The sequence below is a fragment of the Syngnathus floridae genome, unplaced genomic scaffold (assembly GCF_059516105.1).
Source record: "Syngnathus floridae isolate MCC-2025c unplaced genomic scaffold, RoL_Sflo_1.0 HiC_scaffold_32, whole genome shotgun sequence".
Lineage (NCBI taxonomy): Eukaryota > Metazoa > Chordata > Actinopteri > Syngnathiformes > Syngnathidae > Syngnathus > Syngnathus floridae.
The window spans coordinates 324,545-348,166 of record NW_028284061.1 but is presented as its reverse complement, the minus strand read 5'-3'; the positions used below and the strand labels follow the sequence as shown (position 1 = coordinate 348,166).

The following is a 23,622-nucleotide window of genomic DNA, read 5'->3' as shown; positions in this document are numbered from 1 at the left end:
TTGTTATGTTAAGGGTAATCAGACTTGTATATAATTCTAATGGCCTTCTTTTGAAAACTATTCTGAATTACAACTTTGGATCTTATATTACTTTGCAACAATCTACTCCGTGACAGATTAGGCAGTATAATCACATATGTTAACTTCAGTGCCCACACTGTATTTATTTATGGTTATTTGTTAAATCAAGTACTGTTAGACATGAAATAGGAAGTGTTTAACATAAATGTTATGGCTACTCACCATTGTAGCTCGCTCCTGGTCAATGATACGAGCCTCTTCTTGCAGTGGAAAACTTGCAGCCAACAAACACCGTGGAACCTAAAGGAATGAAATTAAACATTAACATTTCGCCTCGACCAATTTTCACACGTACAACGCAACGCGGCTACACTTCTGCTATTACAAACGTAAATCTCCTTAAACACAATGAGTGTTACTTACCGTGTACGCTCTAGACGGTCCAGTTGCAAGCAGAAAATAAAGATATTTCTGTTGATAATCGTCGCTGCTCAGTGGCTCACGGCCATCGCGCCAACAGATTTGAATTTTGGCGGAGGTTCGGGCAATTACGTCATATCCACGGCACATGACTGCGACGTAATACCCGCTTATCTGAAACGGCAGTTAAAAGTAGAGTTACATCAAGTTTTCTTGGAACCTAAACGAATGAAAGAAAACTATCATTTGGCCACAACCAACATTCACAGATACAACACAACGTGCGGGGTTGGGGTTAAAGATTGAGTGAAGGGCCCTCGTTTTAAACTACTGTTTTGAAAAGGAGTGGGAACAAGTAAGACGTATTTAATTTATTTAATGGGAAGTAGTAAGACTTATTAAATTTATTTAATCTACTTTTCTTCCCAGGCAAAATTTGATGTGCTGCAATTCCAAATTTCCAAAGTGAATGAAGGAATGAAGTCCTTTAAATTATGATTTTGTATAAATACTAGGCATTAACACAAAATCGACGGCACAAAATGGGCAGACTTTACTTGTTTGAAAAGGACTGGTTACAAGACAGACTTTTTTAATTTATTTAATGGGAAGAAGACTTATTTAGTTTAATTGATCTATTTTTGTTCCCTGCCAAAATTCGATTTGCTGCAATTCCAAATTTCCAAAGTGAATGAAGGAAAGAAGTCGTTTAAATTATGATTTTGTTTAAATACTAGGCATAGACACAAAATCTACGGCACAAAATGGGCAGACTTTACTTGTTTGAAGAGGACTGGTTACAAGACAGACTTTTCTGATTTATTTAATGGGAAGAGGACTTATTTAGTTTATTTAATCTATTTTTGTTCCCTGGCAAAATTGGATTTGCTGAAATTGTATTTTGCCAAATCTCGATTTGAGACCTGATAGGAAGTATTAAACGCTTAGTTAAATCAATACAAGTTGGTAATAAGAGCGAGTAATGTTGGTTGAACCGATGAATGAAGGTTGAAAGCAATTTAAATTATGACTTTGTATAAATACTAGATATTAACAGAACATCTACTGCGCAAAATGGGCAGAGTTTACTTGTTTGAGAAGGAGTGGCTTATTCAAAACTAAGATTTATGTAATCTGTTTGTTCCCAGGCAAAATTGGATGTGATGCAATTCCAAATTTCACCACATGATGGTGCCCAATTTTGACTTCATAGGACATATTAAACACTTAGCTTGTTATTATGTTCAAGGTAATCAGATTTGTTTATCATTCTAATGGCCTCTTCAAAACTATTCTGGATTACTACTTTGGATCTATTCTACATTACTTGGCAACAACATACTCTGTAACAGATTAGGCAGTATAATCACATATGTTAACTTGAGAGTGCCCACACTCAATCTACTTATCGTGATGTGTTAAATCAATTACTGTTAGACATTATTTGTCTGATAATCTACCAAATCTTTGAATTGAAGAATTTGTGATTTAATTAATAGCTTGTTCAGGGTAATCAGACTTGTATATAATTCTAATGGCCTTCTTTTGAAAACTATTCTGAATTACAACTTTGGATCTTATATTACTTTGCAACAATCTACTCCGTGACAGATTAGGCAGTATAATCACATATGTTAACTTCAGTGCCCACACTGTATTTATTTATGGTTATTTGTTAAATCAAGTACTGTTAGACATGAAATAGGAAGTGTTTAACATAAATGTTATGGCTACTCACCATTGTAGCTCGCTCCTGGTCAATGATACGAGCCTCTTCTTGCAGTGGAAAACTTGCAGCCAACAAACACCGTGGAACCTAAAGGAATGAAATTAAACATTAACATTTCGCCTCGACCAATTTTCACACGTACAACGCAACGCGGCTACACTTCTGCTATTACAAACGTAAATCTCCTTAAACACAATGAGTGTTACTTACCGTGTACGCTCTAGACGGTCCAGTTGCAAGCAGAAAATAAAGATATTTCTGTTGATAATCGTCGCTGCTCAGTGGCTCACGGCCATCGCGCCAACAGATTTGAATTTTGGCGGAGGTTCGGGCAATTACGTCATATCCGCGGCATTTGACTGCGACGTAATACCCGCTTATCTGAAACGGCAGTTAAAAGTAGAGTTACATCAAGTTTTCTTGGAACCTAAACGAATGAAAGAAAACTATCATTTGGCCACAACCAACATTCACAGATACAACACAACGTGCGGGGTTGAGGTTAAAGATTGAGTGAAGGGCCCTCGTTTTAAACTACTGTTTTGAAAAGGAGTGGGAACAAGTAAGACGTATTTAATTTATTTAATGGGAAGTAGTAAGACTTATTAAATTTATTTAATCTACTTTTCTTCCCAGGCAAAATTTGATGTGCTGCAATTCCAAATTTCCAAAGTGAATGAAGGAATGAAGTCCTTTAAATTATGATTTTGTATAAATACTAGGCATTAACACAAAATCGACGGCACAAAATGGGCAGACTTTACTTGTTTGAAAAGGACTGGTTACAAGACAGACTTTTTTAATTTATTTAATGGGAAGAAGACTTATTTAGTTTAATTGATCTATTTTTGTTCCCTGCCAAAATTCGATTTGCTGCAATTCCAAATTTCCAAAGTGAATGAAGGAAAGAAGTCGTTTAAATTATGATTTTGTTTAAATACTAGGTATAGACACAAAATCTACGGCACAAAATGGGCAGACTTTACTTGTTTGAAGAGGACTGGTTACAAGACAGACTTTTCTGATTTATTTAATGGGAAGAGGACTTATTTAGTTTATTTAATCTATTTTTGTTCCCTGGCAAAATTGGATTTGCTGAAATTGTATTTTGCCAAATCTCGATTTGAGACCTGATAGGAAGTATTAAACGCTTAGTTAAATCAATACAAGTTGGTAATAAGAGCGAGTAATGTTGGTTGAACCGATGAATGAAGGTTGAAAGCAATTTAAATTATGACTTTGTATAAATACTAGATATTAACAGAACATCTACTGCGCAAAATGGGCAGAGTTTACTTGTTTGAGAAGGAGTGGCTTATTCAAAACTAAGATTTATGTAATCTGTTTGTTCCCAGGCAAAATTGGATGTGATGCAATTCCAAATTTCACCACATGATGGTGCCCAATTTTGACTTCATAGGACATATTAAACACTTAGCTTGTTATTATGTTCAAGGTAATCAGATTTGTTTATCATTCTAATGGCCTCTTCAAAACTATTCTGGATTACTACTTTGGATCTATTCTACATTACTTGGCAACAACATACTCTGTAACAGATTAGGCAGTATAATCACATATGTTAACTTGAGAGTGCCCACACTCAATCTACTTATCGTGATGTGTTAAATCAATTACTGTTAGACATTATTTGTCTGATAATCTACCAAATCTTTGAATTGAAGAATTTGTGATTTAATTAATAGCTTGTTCAGGGTAATCAGACTTGTATATAATTCTAATGGCCTTCTTTTGAAAACTATTCTGAATTACAACTTTGGATCTTATATTACTTTGCAACAATCTACTCGGTGACAGATTAGGCAGTATAATCACATATGTTAACTTCAGTGCCCACACTGTATTTATTTATGGTTATTTGTTAAATCAAGTACTGTTAGACATGAAATAGGAAGTGTTTAACATAAATGTTATGGCTACTCACCATTGTAGCTCGCTCCTGGTCAATGATACGAGCCTCTTCTTGCAGTGGAAAACTTGCAGCCAACAAACACCGTGGAACCTAAAGGAATGAAATTAAACATTAACATTTCGCCCGGACCAACATTCACACGTACAACGCAACGCGGCTACACTTCTGCTATTACAAACGTAAATCTCCTTAAACACAACGAGTGTTACTTACCGTGTACGCTCTAGGCAAAATTGGATGTGATGCAATTCCAAATCTATCTGAAACGGCAGTTAAAAGTAGAGTTACATCAAGTTTTCTTTTTTAATCAACACAATCATTTACAACCGTTGACCAGAAAGAATCGTCGAAATTCGACGTCCCCCACAAACGCCACGCTCACTCGCTTTTCAGGGCAACAAAAGTACTTCTTTTTAAAAACGATGAGTTGTACTTACCGTGTACGCTCTGGACGGTCCAGTTGCAAGCAGAAAATAAAAATATTTCTCTTGTTAGTCGTATGTTACCATCCGCTGTGTCTTTGTCAACATCGCCGCCATTTTCCTACTTCCTGCTGCGAGCCACGCCCACGGATTTAAATTTGGGCGGAAGCTCTTTCCATTGGCGTCGTTTTCGCGTATAGCAAATCCGATTGGTTGGGAAGGGGGCACGGTTATGCAGCCGAGGAGTCCTGTGATCGGTGGGATGTAAAGTAGGCGTCGACGTCACGTCCGCGTCACGTGACCACGACGTGGCAGACGTCAAATAGCAACCGCTGTTTTGTTTAGTAGACTTACAGTTGTTATGCATTGACATAATGGCGCACACACCAAATAGATTTAAATAAATTAAATAATTCTTCTGCCCACTCTCTTTTAAACAAGTTAACTCTCCCCGCGGATTTGAATTCCGGCGAAAGTTACGCCCATCGACGTCACGTATGTCACGTGACCACGACGTGGCAGATGTCATATAGCAACCGCTGTTTTGTTTAGTAGATTTACAGTTGTTATGCATTGGCATAATGGTGTGCACTCAAAATAGATTTAAATAAATTAAATATTTCTTCTGCCTACTCCCTTTTAAACAAGTTAACTCTGCCCACGTCCATTGACGTCTTGTCTGCGTCACGTGACCACGACGTAGCGACGTCATATAGTAACCGCTGTTTTGACCAGTCGACTTAGTTATTATGCGTTGACATAATGGCGCACTGGTTAGCATGGCCACCTCTTAAGCATGATGATGCGGGTTCGACGCCTGATCAATGTTAGCATGGAGTGAGCTGAAGTGCATGGCGCTGAAGATTTGAATCTTTGAAATGCGCTGAGGTCTGACATATCAGGCAGAATGGTTTGCCATCACGTTCAACAAAAAATAGAAACTTTCCCACTCTGATTAAAACGTCCTGTGTTCATCTACGTATTTTCGTTTTGCTGTGCATCTTTTCCCTGCCATTTCGAGAGCCCAATTGACACTCATAGTTTAAAGAAATGTGTTTGCCCATCCTACTTTGTGGAATTTCACCACATGCGCTTTTGACCAAAATACCAAATTGAACTCAAGTGAAGCCAACACGCACAACCCCCCCCCCCCCCCCCCCCCCCACACACACACACACAAATGTTGATATGAACATAAAAGAGCCGCATGCGGTTCGGGAGTTGCGGCTTGGCCAAACCTGTACTATACAACTTTATTTGTATAAAATTTTCACAACAGCTGTCACACAAACAAAGCGGGAAAAACCGAAGACGTGCGTGTTCCGCCCACGCTGGATTTATTTGCACCTTTGAAAAGACACCGTATTGCCGCAGATGTGGCAAAGAGTACTTTTGGGCATCTGAGACGGAAGGATGTCCAAAGCATCACGTCACCTGCTCTGGTAGGCATGGTGGTGGGACGTTGAGGTCAACCGCTTTGGGGTTGGCTGACTCTTTGATCGCAGGATGCCACACACTTGAAGACAGAAGCAGAAAAGCAGAGCTAAATGCAAAATGTACTCACCGGTGACTCCAATTTTTTTCCCCCCTGAAGAAACAGCTGGACGGGTGGCCCCGGCTGGCCAGTGGGACTCTTGTTATTCTGACCCTTTTTAGTGCGCGTTTGGGGCAACAACCGTTTTTTGTGGCGCTCTCTTCTGGTTCAAAAGTGCCCTGCATGTGAATTTGCTTTTCCTGCCTTCTGATTGGATGAGCGCCGGTGTGACGCGGTGCCTCTGTCACCGTGGCGGGGGGTATACGTTGGCATCGGAGCGTCTGCCAACGTCTGAGACCGGCTGGCAGTGTATCGGAGGTGTCGAGTGCGGTGCCGCTGGAGCTCACTCACCAGCTGGTGTTAGGGCCACAGAATGAAGGCCAAGGAGAAGAATAGAAAGAGAAACAGAAACTTCTCCTCCAATTGTTTGATTTGTCTCTTCTGAGCTTCGATGAATTCTTTCAGCTCTTTGTTCCTCTAGGACGGACAAATGGAAAGTGGCATTCAAAAGCCAGTAAGCGTGCAAGTAAGTGCCGGGCTGGCTTTGGGCCCTTACCTGTTGCGCGCTGTGCAGCAGATCCATTCTCTCTTGGAGGATGCAAGCGTCGCGCTCCCTCAACTCGCACATCAGGGCTCGCTTCCATTGGTCCACGGCGCTCCTAAGCTCTTCTCTCTGATCCGCCGTCAGCACGTCATTCACGCCAGCGTGGCTGGCTTTTTCGCCGTCCGTGGCGGGGCAGTCCCGCTGCGGTAGCGCCTCGTACAACATGGCCTCCAGCTCCAGGATCCTCTGGGCCGCAATCCTCGTCCATCAGTGGTCCGGCGGGAGATTTGAGGGCGGCTTACCTTATGAGCCTGGTCCATGGAACACTTCCTGAAGTCCAACTCTTCATCCAGGTAGCCCTTCTGCTTGCAGAACATATCCTAGCACAGCTCAAGGTCAGAATTGTTGGGGCACATTGCCGGAGTTCCCCTTGGCTGATGTCGCGTGTCTGTCAAGTCAAGTCAAGTCAAGTTTATTTGTATAGCCCTAAATCACAAACAGTCTCAAAGGGCTTCACATAGCCAAAAATTGACAATTATTCTCAAAGCATCCCCTGATCATAAGCTCCCAAAAGGGCAAGGAAAAACTCAAAAAACCCCTGCCAGGGGAAAATGAGAAACCTTGAGAAGGGACCACAGATGGAAGGATCCCCCTTTCAGGATCACCAGGTTATAATGGATGCAGAGAGTGCAAAAGTAATACATAATATGAAAATCAATGAAAAAATGGATGTCGGAGGTGCCCTCGGTTGTCCTGGCCGTGTCTTCAAGGGGGTTGAGCTGCAGTTCCTTCATCTTGAATTGGTCCCCGAGAATCCAGCTAACCGCGATCAGCTTTTGAGCCACCTAACCCCCTCCCCAGCCGGGGAGGGGGTGGGCAGAGAGAACAAAACAAACTCCGGCCAAATCGGCCATCACAAGTTAGTTAAAGGCCATCTCATAGAAATGTGTCTTTAAACGTGTCTTAAATGTTTCTACTGAGGTAGTAGTTCTAATATCCATTGGTAGGGCATTCCAAAGCTCTGGAGCCCGAATAGAGAATGCTCTAGACCCTGCAGACATTTTCTTGGCCCTAGGTATAACTAAAAGACTAGCGTTTTGCGAACGAAGGTTACGAGACGGAACATAAGGAACGACTAGGTCGACGAGATATGAAGGCGCTAAGCCATGCAGTGATTTATAGGTTAGTAGAAGAACCTTGAAGTCACATCTTAAATGGACCGGGAGCCAATGTAATTTGGCTAATATTGGGGTAATGTGATCAAATTTTCTTGACCGTGAGAGCATCCTCGCAGCGGCATTTTGCACTAACTGTAGACTTTTGATACTGGACTTAGGAAGACCAGAGAATAATACATTACAGTAGTCCAGGCGCGACGTAACGAACGCATGTATAATGGTTTCCGCATCCCCGGTCGAGAGGATAGGACGAATCTTAGCAATATTACGAAGGTGAAAAAACGCAATCCTGGTTATATTCTTAATGTGTTTTTGAAAGGAGAGCGTTTGGTCAAATATTACCCCGAGATTAGTTACCGTATCACTCTGAGTGATAGTCCGGTTATCTATAGTTATAGTGGTTTCCTTAAATAAGTGTTGATAACGAGTAGGACCAATTATCAACATCTCAGTTTTATCTGGGTTAAGACGAAGGAAGTTGAGAGACATCCATTGCTTGATCTCCGCAAGGCACGCCTCGAGATTACAACAGTCCCGTGGATCTGTCATCGATAACGGCATATATAATTGGGTGTCATCCGCGTAGCATTGAAAGCTAATATTATATTTACGTATTATGTCCCCAAGCGGAATCATATAAATATTAAATAAAATCGGTCCGAGTACCGATCCCTGTGGAACACCACACGTAACATTATAAAGCTCAGAGGACGTATTACCATGGACCACTCGGTGCGTCCTGCCTGATAGATAGGAATTGAACCAGCTGAGTGCTGACCCTGAGATACCAACACAACTTTTAAGACGCCCTAATAAAATATCAAAGTCTACAGTGTCAAAGGCAGCACTAAGATCGAGTAGTAACAATACAGACGACGTATTTGAATCCATAGCTATGAGGAGATCATTAGTCACTTTAGCAAGTGCTGTCTCTGTAGAATGATTAGCTCTAAAACCAGACTGAAAGGAGTCATATCGATTATTAGTGACCATGTAATCAATAAGCTGCTGCGCTACTACTTTTTCGAGAAGTTTTGCTATGAATGGGAGGTTTGAAACTGGCCTATAATTACTGAGACAGTCCGGGTCAAGATTTGCTCGCTTAAGTAGTGGTTTAATAATAGCGGTTTTAAAGGCTATTGGCACTATCCCAGAGGAAACAGACAGATTGATTATATTTAAGACGGACGGTCCTAAAATTGGAAATAAGTCTGTCTACCTTCTCACTTTCAATGTCCAACATCTTCTGTTGAAGTGCTGACTTGGTCACTTTGATGTATTCTAACCACTGAGGAAAGGCTGCTGTCACATAAGCAGAATGCGAGAGCGTGCGTGGACGTGCGCGTTACCTTCTCGGCTAGGGTGAGAAGGGTCCTGGCGTGAATCACGACCACCTGCTCCTCGTTGGTGAGATTCTGCAAGAGCCCAAAGGCACAGCGTCAACAAGCTTCTTTCAGCGCAAAGCCTTCCAAAAGTCACATTTGAGCCGCCGAGTCTCGTGGAGTGCGAACATAAGGAGTTCGACATACACTTACGGCGTTATAGCCCAGGATGTCCAGCTTCTTCATCAGATCACTGATGACGATGTCCGGGGGAAAGGCGCAAGGAGCAATGTAAGGTGTTCTGGGACCTCGGGTTAAGGTTAGGGTTGCGAGGGACGCCTTACGTACGCTCACGCCCTCGGCCTCGCAGTAGATCTGCAAAGGGCTGAGGCCGTCTGGGAAACGGACTTGCAGAAACTTCAAGACGGGGGAGCGCCACTCCCTCTCCTGAAAGGCAGAGGCATGCATCCGTCCGTCCGTCCGTCCGTCCGTCCGTCACATCTCTGGCCTCAACACGCTTGTGCGAGTCTTCCCACCTCCAGCTCCAGGATGCGGAACTCAAGCAGTTCGTTTTGGTCTCGGATATCCTGGATGTGCTCTTTCAGACGCGCTTCTTCCGCCTCCATCCGCCTGACCTGAAAAGACAGTCAGACCTCATCTGCGGGGCTTCCCGACAGGTGTGACGCCAAGCGACTCCGCCCAGCGCCTTTCTTTCCGTCACCTTTTCGGCCAACTGCTGATTGCTCTGACGCAGCAGCTGCTTCTCCTCCACCCACTTGACATTCTAGAAGAGACAAACGCGTGGACAGCTTTGGAATGTTGTGTCATTTTCATCCACAAATTCTTTGGTTGACTGGAAAATGACATTTGCTTTTCTCCGCATTTTCCCAGCCACGTTCGGGAGGGGGGGGGGGGGGGGGGGGGGGGTTGTTCCAGTAATGCCAGACGGATGAGTGACTGAAGAATGTAGCTATTTTGTCTGAGAAAAAGGTGTGCTCATTGATGAGCTTACCTGTCCTTGTTGCTTCAGCGCTGACTCCAGATCTGCTACTCTGCTTTGATAGTGACCCATTTCTACCATCAGCTTTTCTCTGGTCTGAAAGGAGGAGGAGGGAGGCTCCTCCTCCTCCTTTCAGACCAGAGAACACCCGAGGCTGGGTGAGAACGGGGAGGCTGCGACCCGGCCGGGGGTTGCGGGAAGGGGCGCCACCTTGATCTCCTTCTCGGCGTCGTAGTCCCCTTTCGCTGGTCTGGGCTAGCAGAGCGTAGGCTCGTTGCAGCGCTTGATATTCTTGCGTCAGCTGGCGGTAGCGAAGCTCCGCCTCTTCATGCACACACCAATGCAACACAGCACTAGTACCAGAATCAGTCAGACCGGCGACAAAGCACCCGCGACGCAAAGACGAGTCCGATTCCAGGCTGAAGAGGAATGTTTGGTGCCAATACGCTGGCAGAAATGGCGGGCTACCTCTTCGGGTTCCGTGTCGGGGGTTCTGTCGGTGTGAAAAGACAAGGACGATCCGTCCGAGTCCACCAACACGTCTTCGTCGTAGCCGTAAAATGTTTCGATGACCTGCGGGCGCGGAAGCAAACATCTCTCTGAACAAACTGAAGCGACACCTCACGATGAATCGACGAGAGGAACGATAGCGAGAAAAAGGCCATTTCATCTTGCGCAACACCAAGCAGCCGCAAACAAACAGACTCACCTTGCAGGACCTCACGCTTTGTTCCTCCTCAGAGATTCTCGACGTCGGTATCGTAGCAGCAAATCTCTCTCCTGTCGACACAAATAATCCGCCTTTGAGATTCTTTGGATGCAAAGGGAACGAACGGCTCCGGCGCAGAAACAAACGCGACTCACAATGACATTTCTGACATGAGCTCCTGTCTCCAGAGCCTGAAAAACACGTCACCGGCGATGATTGGAGGGACGCTCGTCTTTTCCAAAAGTGACAACTACAGGGTGTGTCGGGGTTTTCCAGATTATCTTTATCGTATCATTGTGTTGCTTTGACTTTGACTGCGACCTGTAATAAATAATATTATTTATCCCTTATTTATCCCTATCGCTTATCCCTTCCTACACAAAGTCGTAAAACACCCCTTGCTATGTTTTGACTAGAGGTCAAGGGCTTCCTCTATTCAATCCACTCTTACACCCACCCTGTTTCTCTTAATTAAAATGCTCGTGCAGGAGCCGAGAGTCAGACTTCATTCGTACAACGGATGGACTCTCCACCTGCAGGTGTCCAAAAGAACTTACTTGTCTCCCGTGTGGTTCTTGCAAAATAAGTTGGAGCGAGCGCAACTCTAACAGGGTGCATTTTGCCACTAGCTGCCTACGGACAATGACGTCGCGCTCGCGGCTCATGGTTGACGGGCTGAGCAGCCGGGCAAGTCCGTCGTTTTCAGCGCACAGCGAGTGGCAAAGGCGCTGACAAAACGGGAGCTTTGAGCTGCTGAAAACGGCAAAACAAGTCTAAAGCGTGTTCAAACGCGTGCGCACAATGCTCCTGCTTGAAAGGTCGGAATTTAAGGGGCCAATTTTTTGGATGGCGGCCGCCGGCCAAGCTTTGGACGGAAAAGGTTTCCTGGCGACAGCGAGCGAGCGCGGCGCTGCCGTACGTGCACCGAGTCGCCTGCCTGAAGACCTTGGACAAGTCGTCGATGATGTGCCGCTGCTCCACAACTTGAAGGAACTCCATTTCACCGTCCTGCTGGCCGCAACCGCGGTCCAGGTCATTGAGCGAACTAGGCCTTCTCTGTGGAACACAAATGCAGTGGACTCTGTTGGCACGCCGCCGTTGTCCGCGTCGACTTACCAAGCTTGCCATCTCCTCGTTCTCCTGGGTGACAAAGCGCACTTTGTTTTCAAGGCGACACAGCACCAGCGAGAGTTCTTCATTCTTCCTGCTCAGGCGTTTGTTTTTGTACAGGAGTGGCAGAAACTAGCTTTCTGTTTCTCTCAGTCGCTTTAGCTGCAAGCATGAAGTGCGGGATGTGAAAGACGCACAACACGCGGGCCAGAACGTATCCATTCCTTTTGCATCGGTTTGAACGGAATCGTGGCTTTGGCTCCCAATAAAAGACATCTACCAGGCAACCGACTCGCCGCGCCGCTCAACTAATAAGCAAGCGCAATGGGTGCCTCGCTGGATGGCGCGCATCAAACGTAGCGCAAACCTTCAAGCGTGCCGTCAATAAATTACCAGTTCATTGCGCTCTTCAGAAAGCAGGGCGTTTCGATCCTCCAGTTTCCTGATGACTGCGCTGAGCTCAGCGATTTTCAGATGAAACCGTCGCGTGTCCCGATCCTCCTGAGACTGAAAACGCCCCGCAACACACACACACAAGCACTCGTTCAAAGTTCAAAACTGTTTTTGTGCTACCTTCCTCCAGCAACGAACTAAGTCATGCGTACTGCAAGTGTGTGATGAGGTGCCTTACGCAATGAAGAGGATTGCTAGTAGCGGCGTTGACCCCACTTCCAGGGTAGTTTAGGCCCGCCCTTTGGGAATCCCTCAGGGCAGCGATCTGCTGCTCGGCAGCCTGAGTCTGCAGCTGAAGGCGGTGGACGTGGCCGGCCCCAGGGCTTCATCCAAAACACTAACCGCTCTGTCTTTCAGCTTGATCTCATCCGTCTGGATGTACAAACGGGGAGCGCTCAGGCAGGCGGGCAAACTCATTTGCCAGAATTGTGACAAAAACAAAGAGAGCAACCGGCCAATTTTTTTCTTGAATCGACTAGAACACCTTTGCTGTGACTAAAGCGAAGCGAGCAACCGGACATTTTCTTCTTGTGAAATAGAATAGAATAGAATGCCTTAGGTGTCATTGCACTGCAGGTATACAACGAAATTGGGAACATAGCCACGCACCGCGCATCTGATCAGTCCTACCAGTCGGCGGATCTCCCTCTCGCAGTCTCTCTTGGTTCGGCTCAGCTCCTCCCGATGCTGGTGATGAGCCGATCGGAGCTCGGCCGCTCGGGACTGCCAGGCCTGCTGGGCCGCTGCCAGGGCTTCTTCCGCGCTCCTGGTGGAGGCGACACCGCTCGGTCTCCCGACACCGCCGCGTCTCCTCCACCTCCGCCAGCAAAGCGCCCCCCCTCCTCACCTGAGCAGACATTGCGCCACACCGGGCCGTTGAGACCGCAACGGAGCGCCGCGACGCTTACTGGGGACAAGCTACACAATACGGTAGCGGCCGCATCGAAGCCCGACGTGGCGTGCGGATAGTCAGACACGGATAGAGCGGATCACCTTGTCCATGGAGCCGTCCCTCAGGCTGAGGACCAAGGCATTCAGTCGCTGGATCTCTCCATCTTTGATTTTGATCACTCTCATCAGCTCCATTTCATGCTGCCGCAGTAATGTCTCCCTGGTAATGGCTAACTCTTTCTGCTTCTCCTCATGGAGTTTGCTTTTGAGTTCCGTCATGGCGGCGGTGGCACGGTGGTGCTCCGCCCGCAGGTCCTGACTTCTCTCTCTCTCCAGACAGCTGACCTGACATGACTTAGACTTAGACAAACTTTATTGTCATCTTGTCTGCACATGGTGCATACAAAACGAAATTCCGTTGCATACGTCTTACAACAAAGTAGTGATATTGCAGTTGAATAGAAGTAACATACCCTATGAAAATATATATATATACATATATACTATATATATATATATATATATTAAAAATAAGTATAAAGTGCAGCAGTGATAATTATGCAATAGTGCAAGTAGGCAAAACAGTATTCAAGAGTGTGCAGAGGAATGCTAAACCATGTATTAAACTTCTATTTAAAGGGTTTATACAAGTTCAGTAAAGTTGGTAGTGCGAGATAGTGCAAGATAGAGGTCCGTAGTGTCATAAAGTACAGTTCTGTGAATGTGTGATGCAGAGTTCAGTTTAGAGCTCAACAGTTCTAGTGTTCAACAGTCTGATGACAGCAGGGAAAAAGCTGTTGCAGAACCTGGTGGACCTGCAGCGGATGCTGCAAACCTCTTCCCAGAGGGCAGCAGGGAGAACAGTCCATGGTGGGGGTGTGATGGGTCATTGATGATGTTACGGGCACGGGACATGCAGCGCTGAGATGAAATGTCCTGAATGGAGGGAAGAGGAGCCCCTATGATCCTCTCTGCTGTCCTCACCACTCTCCTCACGTTCTTCCAATCGGAGGCGGTGCAGCCTCCACACCACACAGAGAGACAGCTTGTCAGAATGCTCTCTATGGTGCTCCTGTAGAACGTCCTCATGATGGGTGGGGGCAGGTGGGCTCTCCTCATCCTCCGCAGGAAGTACAAGCGCTTCTGTGCCCTCTTGACCAGTGCCGTAGTGTTCATAGTCCAGGTGAGGTCTTCTGTGATGTGGACCCCCAGGAATTTGGTGGTGCTGACCACCTCCACAGCTGAGCTGTTGATGATCAGTGGAGCGTGGTGAGGCTGTTTTTTCCTGAAGTCGACGATGATCTCCTTCATCTTCTCCTCATTCAGGATCAGGCTGTTTTCTCTGCACCAGCCCACCAGCTGCTCCACCTCCTCTCTGTAGTCCAGGTCGTTGTTGTCTCTGATGAGCCCCACCACCGTTGTGTCGTCTGCTGACTTCACGATGTGATTGGTGGTGAACCTGAGGACGCAGTCGTGTGTCATCAGGGTGCACAGCAGGGGGCTCAGGACGCAGCCCTGAAGGGAGCCTGTGCTGAGGGTGATGACATCAGAGGTGTTCTGTCCGACCCGGACTGACTGAGGTCTGTTGGTGAGGAAGTCTAGCAGCCAGTTGCGAAGGGGGGTGTTGAAGCCCAGGTGTTCCAATTTTCCTACCAGATGCTGTGGGATGATGGTGTTAAACGCTGAGCTGAAGTCCAGGAACAGCCTCCGCACATGGGTGTTCTTCTCCTCCAGGTGAGCCAGGCTCAGGTGAAGAACGGAGGAGATGGCGTCCTGAGTGGAGCGGTTTTGCCGGTCGGCAAACTGGAACGGGTCAAATAATAGGGGGAGTCTGGAAACGATGTGACCTTTAAGCAGCCTTTCGAAGCACTTCATCATAACCGGAGTCAGTGCAACAGGCCGGTAATCATTAAATGAGGTGATTTGAGGTTTCTTCGGCACCGGAATGATGGAGGCAGTCTTAAAGCACGCCGGCACTGTGGCTTGGCCCAGCGAGGTGTTAAAAATGTCTGTGATGACCCCAGCCAGATGACTTGCACATTCCCTGAACACACGCCCAGGAATGTTGTCGGGGCCAGGGGCCTTACAGGGGTTGACTCTCCTCAGGGTCTTCAACACATCGGCGGAGTCAAGGCAGAGTACCTCCTCTTCCTGATGGGGGACAGTTTTAACTGCTGGAGTGCCGTTTAGTGCCTCGAACCTCCCAAAGAAGTTATTTAGACCATTTAGAAAGTCAGCATCAACTACACCCACCGGGGGGGGGGGGGGAGGGTGAGTTGTAGTCTGTAATCGCCCGTATGCCTTGCCACATACTCCTGATGTTTTTGACGTCGTGGAAACGATCCTGAAATTTTCGACTGCGGTCTCGCTTCGCTATCCTGATGGCACGGTTCAAGTTGGCTCTCGCTGTCCTCAGTGTCTCCTTGTCGCCAGACTTGAAGGCAGAGTTCCGCGCTCGTAGCGTTTGACGTACCTCCTCAGTCATCCAGGGTCGTTGGTTGCCCCGGGTGATGATATTCTTAGTGGTGCTGACGTCCTCGGTGCATTTGTTGATGTAGGCTGACACAGTCATGGCACACGCATGTCTAATCTACATCGGGAAAACTGGGAGGGAGGGAGGCAGGCAGGGAGGCAGGCAGGGAGGCAGGCAGGGAGGCAGGCAGTGTCTGTCTGTTGAGGTTTTCACCTTGTTCTTCTCCTGCTGAAGTTCTAACTGGACGTCCATCAGTTTGGTTCTCAGCTCGTCATTGGCGGCCTGAAGGGCGTCCGTTCGCTCCGCCTTGGCCCGCCCTGCCGGAGCTCGTTTGGACATCTCTTACTCGAGTCTCGCCCGGTCGTCAGTCAGAGATCACAACATTTGTACCTGGAGAGCACAAACGCAGCGCTGTTTTCCACTGGCTTCGAACTCAACTTCAATCGGTACCGTAACTTACAACATCATAAACATAGAACTAGCTTGACTTATTCATTGAATAAATGCATTTGGTTCTTCAAAACTGCATCACGCAACATAGCGTGACCGAGACGGCCGTTATCCACCTGCGTGAAGTTATTTGGTGAAATGAATGAGATGTTTAAGACACCATCGTTCTGTCTCTATGTAGATGAAGGGAAATAATCGATTGCTGAAGGTCCAAAGGTGTTGTGATAAACAAATAAACATATTAGTGATTAGTGACATATTTGTGATAAACATATTAGGCAGGATAATCACATATGTTAACGTGACTGCCCACACTGTATTTATTTATGGTTATTTGTTAAATCGAGTACTGTTAGACATGAAATAGGAAGTGTTTAACATAAATGGAAGACGAAAGGGGTACTCACCATTGTAGCTCCTGCTGGTCAATGATACGAGCCTCTTCTTGCAGTGGAAAACATACAGCCAACAAACACCGTGGAACCTAAAGGAATGAAATTAAACATTAACATTTAGCCTCAACCAACATTCACAGATACAACGCAACGCAAACTACACAAACGTAAATCTTTTTAAACACAATGAGTTGTACTTACCGTGTACGCTCTAGACGGTCCACTTGCAAGCGGAAAATAAAGATATTTCTGTTGATAATCGTCGTGTTTGTATCCGGTGTCTCGCTCAAGGCCATTGCGCCCACAGATTTGAATTTTGGCGAGAGTTCAGCCTATTGACGTCATTTCCGCGGTGTAATACCCGCATATCTGAAACGGCAAAGTTAAGAGTAGAGTTAAATAAAGTTTTTAGTCAACGCAATAATTTACAACCGTTGACCAGTCGAAATAATCGTCGAAATTTGGCGTCTGTGGCTGGAAGCAGACGCCGAGTTCGACATTCCTCCCAAACGCCACACTCCCTTGCTTTTCAGGGCTAAAAAAAAACAGTTGTAATTACCTTGTACGCTCTAGACGGTCAAGTTGCAAGCTGAAAACAAAAATATTTGCCTTGTTAGTCATCGTGTTACTAACAGCTGTGTCTTGTTTGCCAGAACTGCCGCTTTCCTACTTCCTGTTGCAAGCCACGCCCACGGATTATAATTTTGCCGTGAGTTCCGCCTATTGACGTCATGTCCGCGTCACATGACTGCGACGTAATATTATCTAAAACTGTTTGTGCGGTATTGTGTTGTTCTGTGCGGTATTGTGTTATTCTGTGCGGCGTCGTGTTGTTCTGTGCGGCGTCGTGTTCAGTGCGACGTCGTGTTGTTCAGTGCGGCATGGTGTTGTTCAGTGCGGCATGGTGTTGTTCAGTGCGGCATGGTGTTGTTCAGTGCGGCATAATGTTGTTCAGTGCGGCATAATGTTGTTCAGTGCGGCATGGTGTTGTTCAGTGCGGCATGGTGTTGTTCAGTGCGGCATGGTGTTGTTCAGTGCGGCATAATGTTGTTCAGTGCGCCATAATGTTGTTCAGTGCGGCATGGTGTTGTTCAGTGCGGGATGGTGTTGTTCAGTGCAGGATGGTGTTGTTCAGTGCGGCATGGTGTTGTTCAATGCGGCATGGTGTTGTTCAGTGCGGGATGGTGTTGTTCAGTGCGGCATGGTGTTGTTCAGTGCGGCATAATGTTGTTCAGTGCGGCATGGTGTTGTTCAGTGCGGCATGGTGTTGTTCAGTGCGGCATGGTGTTGTTCAGTGCGGCATGGTGTTGTTCAGTGCGGAATGGTGTTGTTCAGTGCGGCATGGTGTTGTTCAGTCCGGGATGGTGTTGTTCAATGCGGGATCGTGTTGTTCAGTGCGGGGTGGTGTTGTTCAGTGCGGGATGGTGTTGTTCAGTGCGGCATGGTGTTGTTCAATGCGGCATGGTGTTGTTCAGTGCGGGATGGTGTTGTTCATTGCGGCATGGTGTTGTTCAGTGCGGCATGGTGTTGTTCAGTGCGGCATGGTGTTGTTCAGTGCGGCATGGTGTTGTTCAGTGCGGCATAATGTTGTTCAGTGCGGCATGGTGTTGTTCAGTGTGGAAAGGTGTTGTTCAGTGCGGCATGGTGTTGTTCAATGCAGGATCGTGTTGTTCAGTGCAGCATAATGTTGTTCAGTGCAGCATGGTGTTGTTCAGTGCGGCATGGTGTTGTTCAATGCGGCATGGTGTTGTTCACTGCGGGATGGTGTTGTTCAATGCGGGATCGTGTTGTTCAGTGCGGCATAATGTTGTTCAGTGCAGCATGGTGTTGTTCAGTGCGGCATGGTGTTGTTCAGTGCGACATAATGTTGTTTAGTGCGGCATAATGTTGTTCAGTGCGGCATAATGTTGTTCAGTGCGGCATGGTGTTGTTCAGTGCGGCATGGTGTTGTTCAGTGCGGCATGGTGTTGTTCAATGCAGGATGGTGTTGTTCAGTGCGGCATGGTGTTGTTCAATGCGGCATGGTGTTGTTCAGTGCGGGATGGTGTTGTTCAGTGCAGGATGGTGTTGTTCAGTGCGGCATGGTGTTGTTCAGTGCGGAATGGTGTTGTTCAGTGCGGCATGGTGTTGTTCAGTGCGGCATGGTGTTGTTCAGTGCAGGATGGTGTTGTTCAATGCGGGATCGTGTTGTTCAGTGCGGCATGGTGTTGTCCAGTGCGGCATGGTGTTGTTCAGTGCGGCATAATGTTGTTCAGTGCGGCATGGTGTTGTTCAGTGCGGCATGGTGTTGTTCAGTGCGGCATGGTGTTGTTCAGTGCGGCATGGTGTTGTTCAGTGCGGCATAATATTGTCCAGTGCGCCATAATGTTGTTCAGTGCGGCATGGTGTTGTTTAGTGCGGGATGGTGTTGTTCAGTGCAGGATGGTGTTGTTCAGTGCGGCATGGTGTTGTTCAATGCGGCATGGTGTTGTTCAGTGCGGGATGGTGTTGTTCAGTGCGGCATGGTGTTGTTCAGTGCGGCATAATGTTGTTCAGTGCGGCATGGTGTTGTTCAGTGCGGCATGGTGTTGTTCAGTGCGGCATGGTGTTGTTCAGTGCGGCATGGTGTTGTTCAGTGCGGAATGGTGTTGTTCAGTGTGGCATGGTGTTGTTCAGTGCGGGATGGTGTTGTTCAATGCGGGATCGTGTTGTTCAGTGCGGGGTGGTGTTGTTCAGTGCAGGATGGTGTTGTTCAGTGCAGGATGGTGTTGTTCAGTGCGGCATGGTGTTGTTCAATGCAGGATCGTGTTGTTCAGTGCAGCATAATGTTGTTCAGTGCAGCATGGTGTTGTTCAGTGCGGCATGGTGTTGTTCAATGCGGCATGGTGTTGTTCAGTGCGGGATGGTGTTGTTCAGTGCGGCATGGTGTTTTTCAGTGCGGCATAATGTTGTTCAGTGCGGCATGGTGTTGTTCAGTGCGGCATGGTGTTGTTCAGTGCAGGATGGTGTTGTTCAGTGCGGCATGGTGTTGTTCAATGCGGCATGGTGTTGTTCAGTGCGGCATGGTGTTGTTCAGTGCGGCATGGTGTTGTTCAGTGCGGCATAATGTTGTTCAGTGCGCCATAATGTTGTTCAGTGCGGCATGGTGTTGTTCAGTGCGGCATGGTGTTGTTCAGTGCGGGATGGTGTTGTTCAGTGCAGGATGGTGTTGTTCAGTGCGGCATGGTGTTGTTCAGTGCGGCATGGTGTTGTTCATTTCGGCATAATGTTGTTCAGTGCGGCATAATGTTTAGTGCGGCATGGTGTTGTTCAGTGCGGGATGGTGTTGTTCAGTGCGTTATAATGTTGTTCAGTGCGGCATGGTGTTGTTCAGTGCGGCATGGTGTTGTTCAGTGCGGCATGGTGTTGTTCAGTGCGGCATAATGTTGTTCAGTGCGGCATAATGTTGTTCAGTGCGGCATGGTGTTGTTCAGTGCGGGATGGTGTTGTTCAGTGCGGGATGGTGTTGTTCAGTGCGGCATGGTGTTCAATGCGGAATGGTGTTGTTCAGTGCAGGATGGTGTTGTTCAGTGCGGCATGGTGTTGTTCAGTGCGGCATAATGTTGTTCAGTGCGGCATGGTGTTGTTCAGTGCGGCATGGTGTTGTTCAGTGCGGCATGGTGTTGTTCAGTGCGGCATAATGTTGTTCAGTGCGGCATGGTGTTGTTCAGTGCGGCATGGTGTTGTTCAGTGCGGCATAATGTTCAGTGCGGCATAATGTTGTTCAGTGCGGCATGGTGTTGTTCAGTGCGGGATGGTGTTGTTCAGTGCAGGATGGTGTTGTTCAGTGCGGCATGGTGTTCAGTGCGGGATGGTGTCTTTCAGTGCGGCATGGTGTCGTTCAGTGCGGCATGGTGTCTTTCAGTGCGGCATGGTGTCGTTCAGTGAGGCATGGTGTTGTTCAGTGCGGCATGGTGTTGTTTAGTGCAGCATGGTGTTGTTCAGTGCGGGATGGTGTTGTTCAGTGTGGCATGGTGTTCAGTGCGGCATGGTGTTGTTCAGTGCGGTATCGTGTTGTTCAGTGCGGTATCGTGTTTCTCAGTGCGGTATCGTGTTGTTCAGTGCAGTATCGTTGTGTTGTTCGTATTGTGTTTAACACTTAGCCTCTAACACTTAGCCTCTAACACTTAGCCTCTAGCATCTAGAAGGTAAATAAATAGGAAGGAAGGACTCACCGGTGACGTCTTCGCCCACGTCCAAGCGTTGTACTTTGTATTTTCATCCTTCTGACAGTGGAAAACATAGCCAACAAACACCGTGGAACCTAAACGAATGAAAGAAAACTATCATTTGGCCACAACCAACATTCACAGATACAACACAATGTGACGTGCGGGGTTGAGGTTAAAGGTTGAGTGAAGGGCCCTCGTTTTAAACTACTTTTTTGAAAAGGATTGGGAACAAGTAAGACGTATTTAATTTATTTAATGGGAAGTAGTAAGAGCTATTGAATTTAATCTATGTATTATATTCTATTGTATTGTATTCTGTTGTATTCTTTTGGATTGTATTCACACTAACCCCACTAAAACTTCAGCCCACAAAAACTCGCCTCTGGCGCCTAGCCTCTGGCACTTAGCCTCTAACACTTAGCCTTTAACACTTAGCCTTTAACACTTAGCCTAGAAGGTGAATAAATAGGGTTAAAGGTTGAGTGAAGGGACCTCGTTTTAAACTACTTTTTTGTAAAGGAGTGGGAACAAGTAAGACGTATTTAATTTATTTAATGGGAAGTAGTAAGACTTATTAAATTTATTTAATCTACTTTTCTTCCCAGGCAAAATTTGATGTGCTGCAATTCCAAATTTCCAAAGTGAATGAAGGAATGAAGTCCTTTAAATTATGATTTTGTATAAATACTAGGCATTAACACAAAATCGACGGCACAAAATGGGCAGACTTTACTTGTTTGAAAAGGACTGGTTACAAGACAGACTTTTTTAATTTATTTAATGGGAAGAAGACTTATTTAGTTTAATTGATCTATTTTTGTTCCCTGGCAAAATTCGATTTGCTGCAATTCCAAATTTCCAAAGTGAATGAAGGAAAGAAGTCGTTTAAATTATGATTTTGTTTAAATACTAGGCATAGACACAAAATCTACGGCACAAAATGGGCAGACTTTACTTGTTTGAAGAGGACTGGTTTGTTCAGTGCGGCATGGTGTTGTTCAGTGCGGCATGGTGTTGTTCAGTGCAGGATGGTGTTGTTCAGTGCGGCATGGTGTTGTTCAATGCAGGATCGTGTTGTTCAGTGCAGCATAATGTTGTTCAGTGCAGCATGGTGTTGTTCAGTGCGGCATGGTGTTGTTCAATGCGGCATGGTGTTGTTCACTGCGGGATGGTGTTGTTCAATGCGGGATCGTGTTGTTCAGTGCGGCATAATGTTGTTCAGTGCAGCATGGTGTTGTTCAGTGCGGCATGGTGTTGTTCAGTGCGACATAATGTTGTTTAGTGCGGCATAATGTTGTTCAGTGCGGCATAATGTTGTTCAGTGCGGCATGGTGTTGTTCAGTGCGGCATGGTGTTGTTCAGTGCGGCATGGTGTTGTTCAGTGCAGGATGGTGTTGTTCAGTGCGGCATGGTGTTGTTTAATGCGGCATGGTGTTGTTCAGTGCGGGATGGTGTTGTTCAGTGCAGGATGGTGTCGTTCAGTGCGGCATGGTGTTGTTCAGTGCGGAATGGTGTTGTTCAGTGCGGCATGGTGTTGTTCAGTGCGGCATGGTGTTGTTCAGTGCAGGATGGTGTTGTTCAATGCGGGATCGTGTTGTTCAGTGCGGCATGGTGTTGTTCAGTGCGGCATGGTGTTGTTCAGTGCGGCATAATGTTGTTCAGTGCGGCATGGTGTTCTTCAGTGCGGCATGGTGTTGTTCAGTGCGGCATGGTGTTGTTCAGTGCGGCATGGTGTTGTTCAGTGCGGCATAATGTTGTCCAGTGCGCCATAATGTTGTTCAGTGCGGCATGGTGTTGTTTAGTGCGGGATGGTGTTGTTCAGTGCAGGATGGTGTTGTTCAGTGCGGCATGGTGTTGTTCAATGCGGCATGGTGTTGTTCAGTGCGGGATGGTGTTGTTCAGTGCGGCATGGTGTTGTTCAGTGCGGCATAATGTTGTTCAGTGCGGCATGGTGTTGTTCAGTGCGGCATGGTGTTGTTCAGTGCGGCATGGTGTTGTTCAGTGCGGCATGGTGTTGTTCAGTGCGGAATGGTGTTGTTCAGTGCGGCATGGTGTTGTTCAGTGCGGGATGGTGTTCAATGCGGGATCGTGTTGTTCAGTGCGGGGTGGTGTTGTTCAGTGCAGGATGGTGTTGTTCAGTGCAGGATGGTGTTGTTCAGTGCGGCATGGTGTTGTTCAATGCAGGATCGTGTTGTTCAGTGCAGCATAATGTTGTTCAGTGCAGCATGGTGTTGTTCAGTGCGGCATGGTGTTGTTCAATGCGGCATGGTGTTGTTCAGTGCGGGATGGTGTTGTTCAGTGCGGCATGGTGTTTTTCAGTGCGGCATAATGTTGTTCAGTGCGGCATGGTGTTGTTCAGTGCGGCATGGTGTTGTTCAGTGCGACATAATGTTGTTCAGTGCGGCATGGTGTTGTTCAGTGCGGCATGGTGTTGTTCAGTGCGGCATGGTGTTGTTCAGTGCGGCATGGTGTTGTTCAGTGCAGGATGGTGTTGTTCAGTGCAGGATGGTGTTGTTCAATGCGGCATGGTGTTGTTCAGTGCGGGATGGTGTTGTTCAGTGCAGGATGGTGTTGTTCAGTGCGGCATGGTGTTGTTCAGTGCGGAATGGTGTTGTTCAGTGCGGCATGGTGTTGTTCAGTGCGGCATGGTGTTGTTCAGTGCAGGATGGTGTTGTTCAATGCGGGATGGTGTTGTTCAGTGCGGGATGGTGTTGTTCAGTGCAGGATGGTGTTGTTCAGTGCGGCATGGTGTTGTTCAATGCGGCATGGTGTTGTTCAGTGCAGGATGGTGTTGTTCAGTGCGGCATGGTGTTGTTCAATGCGGCATGGTGTTGTTCAATGCGGCATG

General features: G+C 46.8%; 2 protein-coding genes and 2 long non-coding RNA genes across 4 annotated transcripts; all 4 read right to left on the bottom strand.

The window, feature by feature from the left end:
- Positions 1-5,735: 5,735 nt before the first annotated feature.
- On the bottom strand, positions 5,736-6,895 carry LOC148378616 (janus kinase and microtubule-interacting protein 3-like). The gene is made up of 3 exons (XM_088367765.1): positions 6,616-6,895; positions 6,411-6,536; positions 5,736-6,041 (listed from the first exon to the last, which is right to left on the bottom strand). The coding sequence occupies exons 1-2, from the start codon at positions 6,826-6,828 to the stop codon at positions 6,420-6,422; spliced, it is 330 nt and encodes a 109-aa protein (XP_088223891.1). The 5' UTR covers positions 6,829-6,895; the 3' UTR covers positions 5,736-6,041; positions 6,411-6,419.
- A 2,015-nt stretch (positions 6,896-8,910) lies between these two features.
- LOC148378615 (janus kinase and microtubule-interacting protein 3-like) lies at positions 8,911-9,864 on the bottom strand. Its single transcript, XM_088367764.1, has 5 exons — positions 9,825-9,864; positions 9,640-9,738; positions 9,317-9,550; positions 9,131-9,196; positions 8,911-9,069 (listed from the first exon to the last, which is right to left on the bottom strand). Exons 2-5 carry the CDS (start codon positions 9,727-9,729, stop codon positions 8,911-8,913), a joined length of 549 nt encoding a protein of 182 aa, XP_088223890.1. The 5' UTR covers positions 9,730-9,738; positions 9,825-9,864.
- A 457-nt stretch (positions 9,865-10,321) lies between these two features.
- LOC148378614 (uncharacterized) lies at positions 10,322-11,686 on the bottom strand. The gene is made up of 4 exons (XR_015855752.1): positions 10,968-11,686; positions 10,813-10,883; positions 10,572-10,676; positions 10,322-10,427 (listed from the first exon to the last, which is right to left on the bottom strand). It is a non-coding gene; the product is annotated as an uncharacterized LOC148378614 (long non-coding RNA).
- A 3,346-nt stretch (positions 11,687-15,032) lies between these two features.
- On the bottom strand, positions 15,033-17,030 carry LOC148378613 (uncharacterized). The gene is made up of 3 exons (XR_015855753.1): positions 16,786-17,030; positions 16,597-16,673; positions 15,033-16,129 (listed from the first exon to the last, which is right to left on the bottom strand). It is a non-coding gene; the product is annotated as an uncharacterized LOC148378613 (long non-coding RNA).
- Between the last annotated feature and the right edge of the window lie 6,592 nt (positions 17,031-23,622).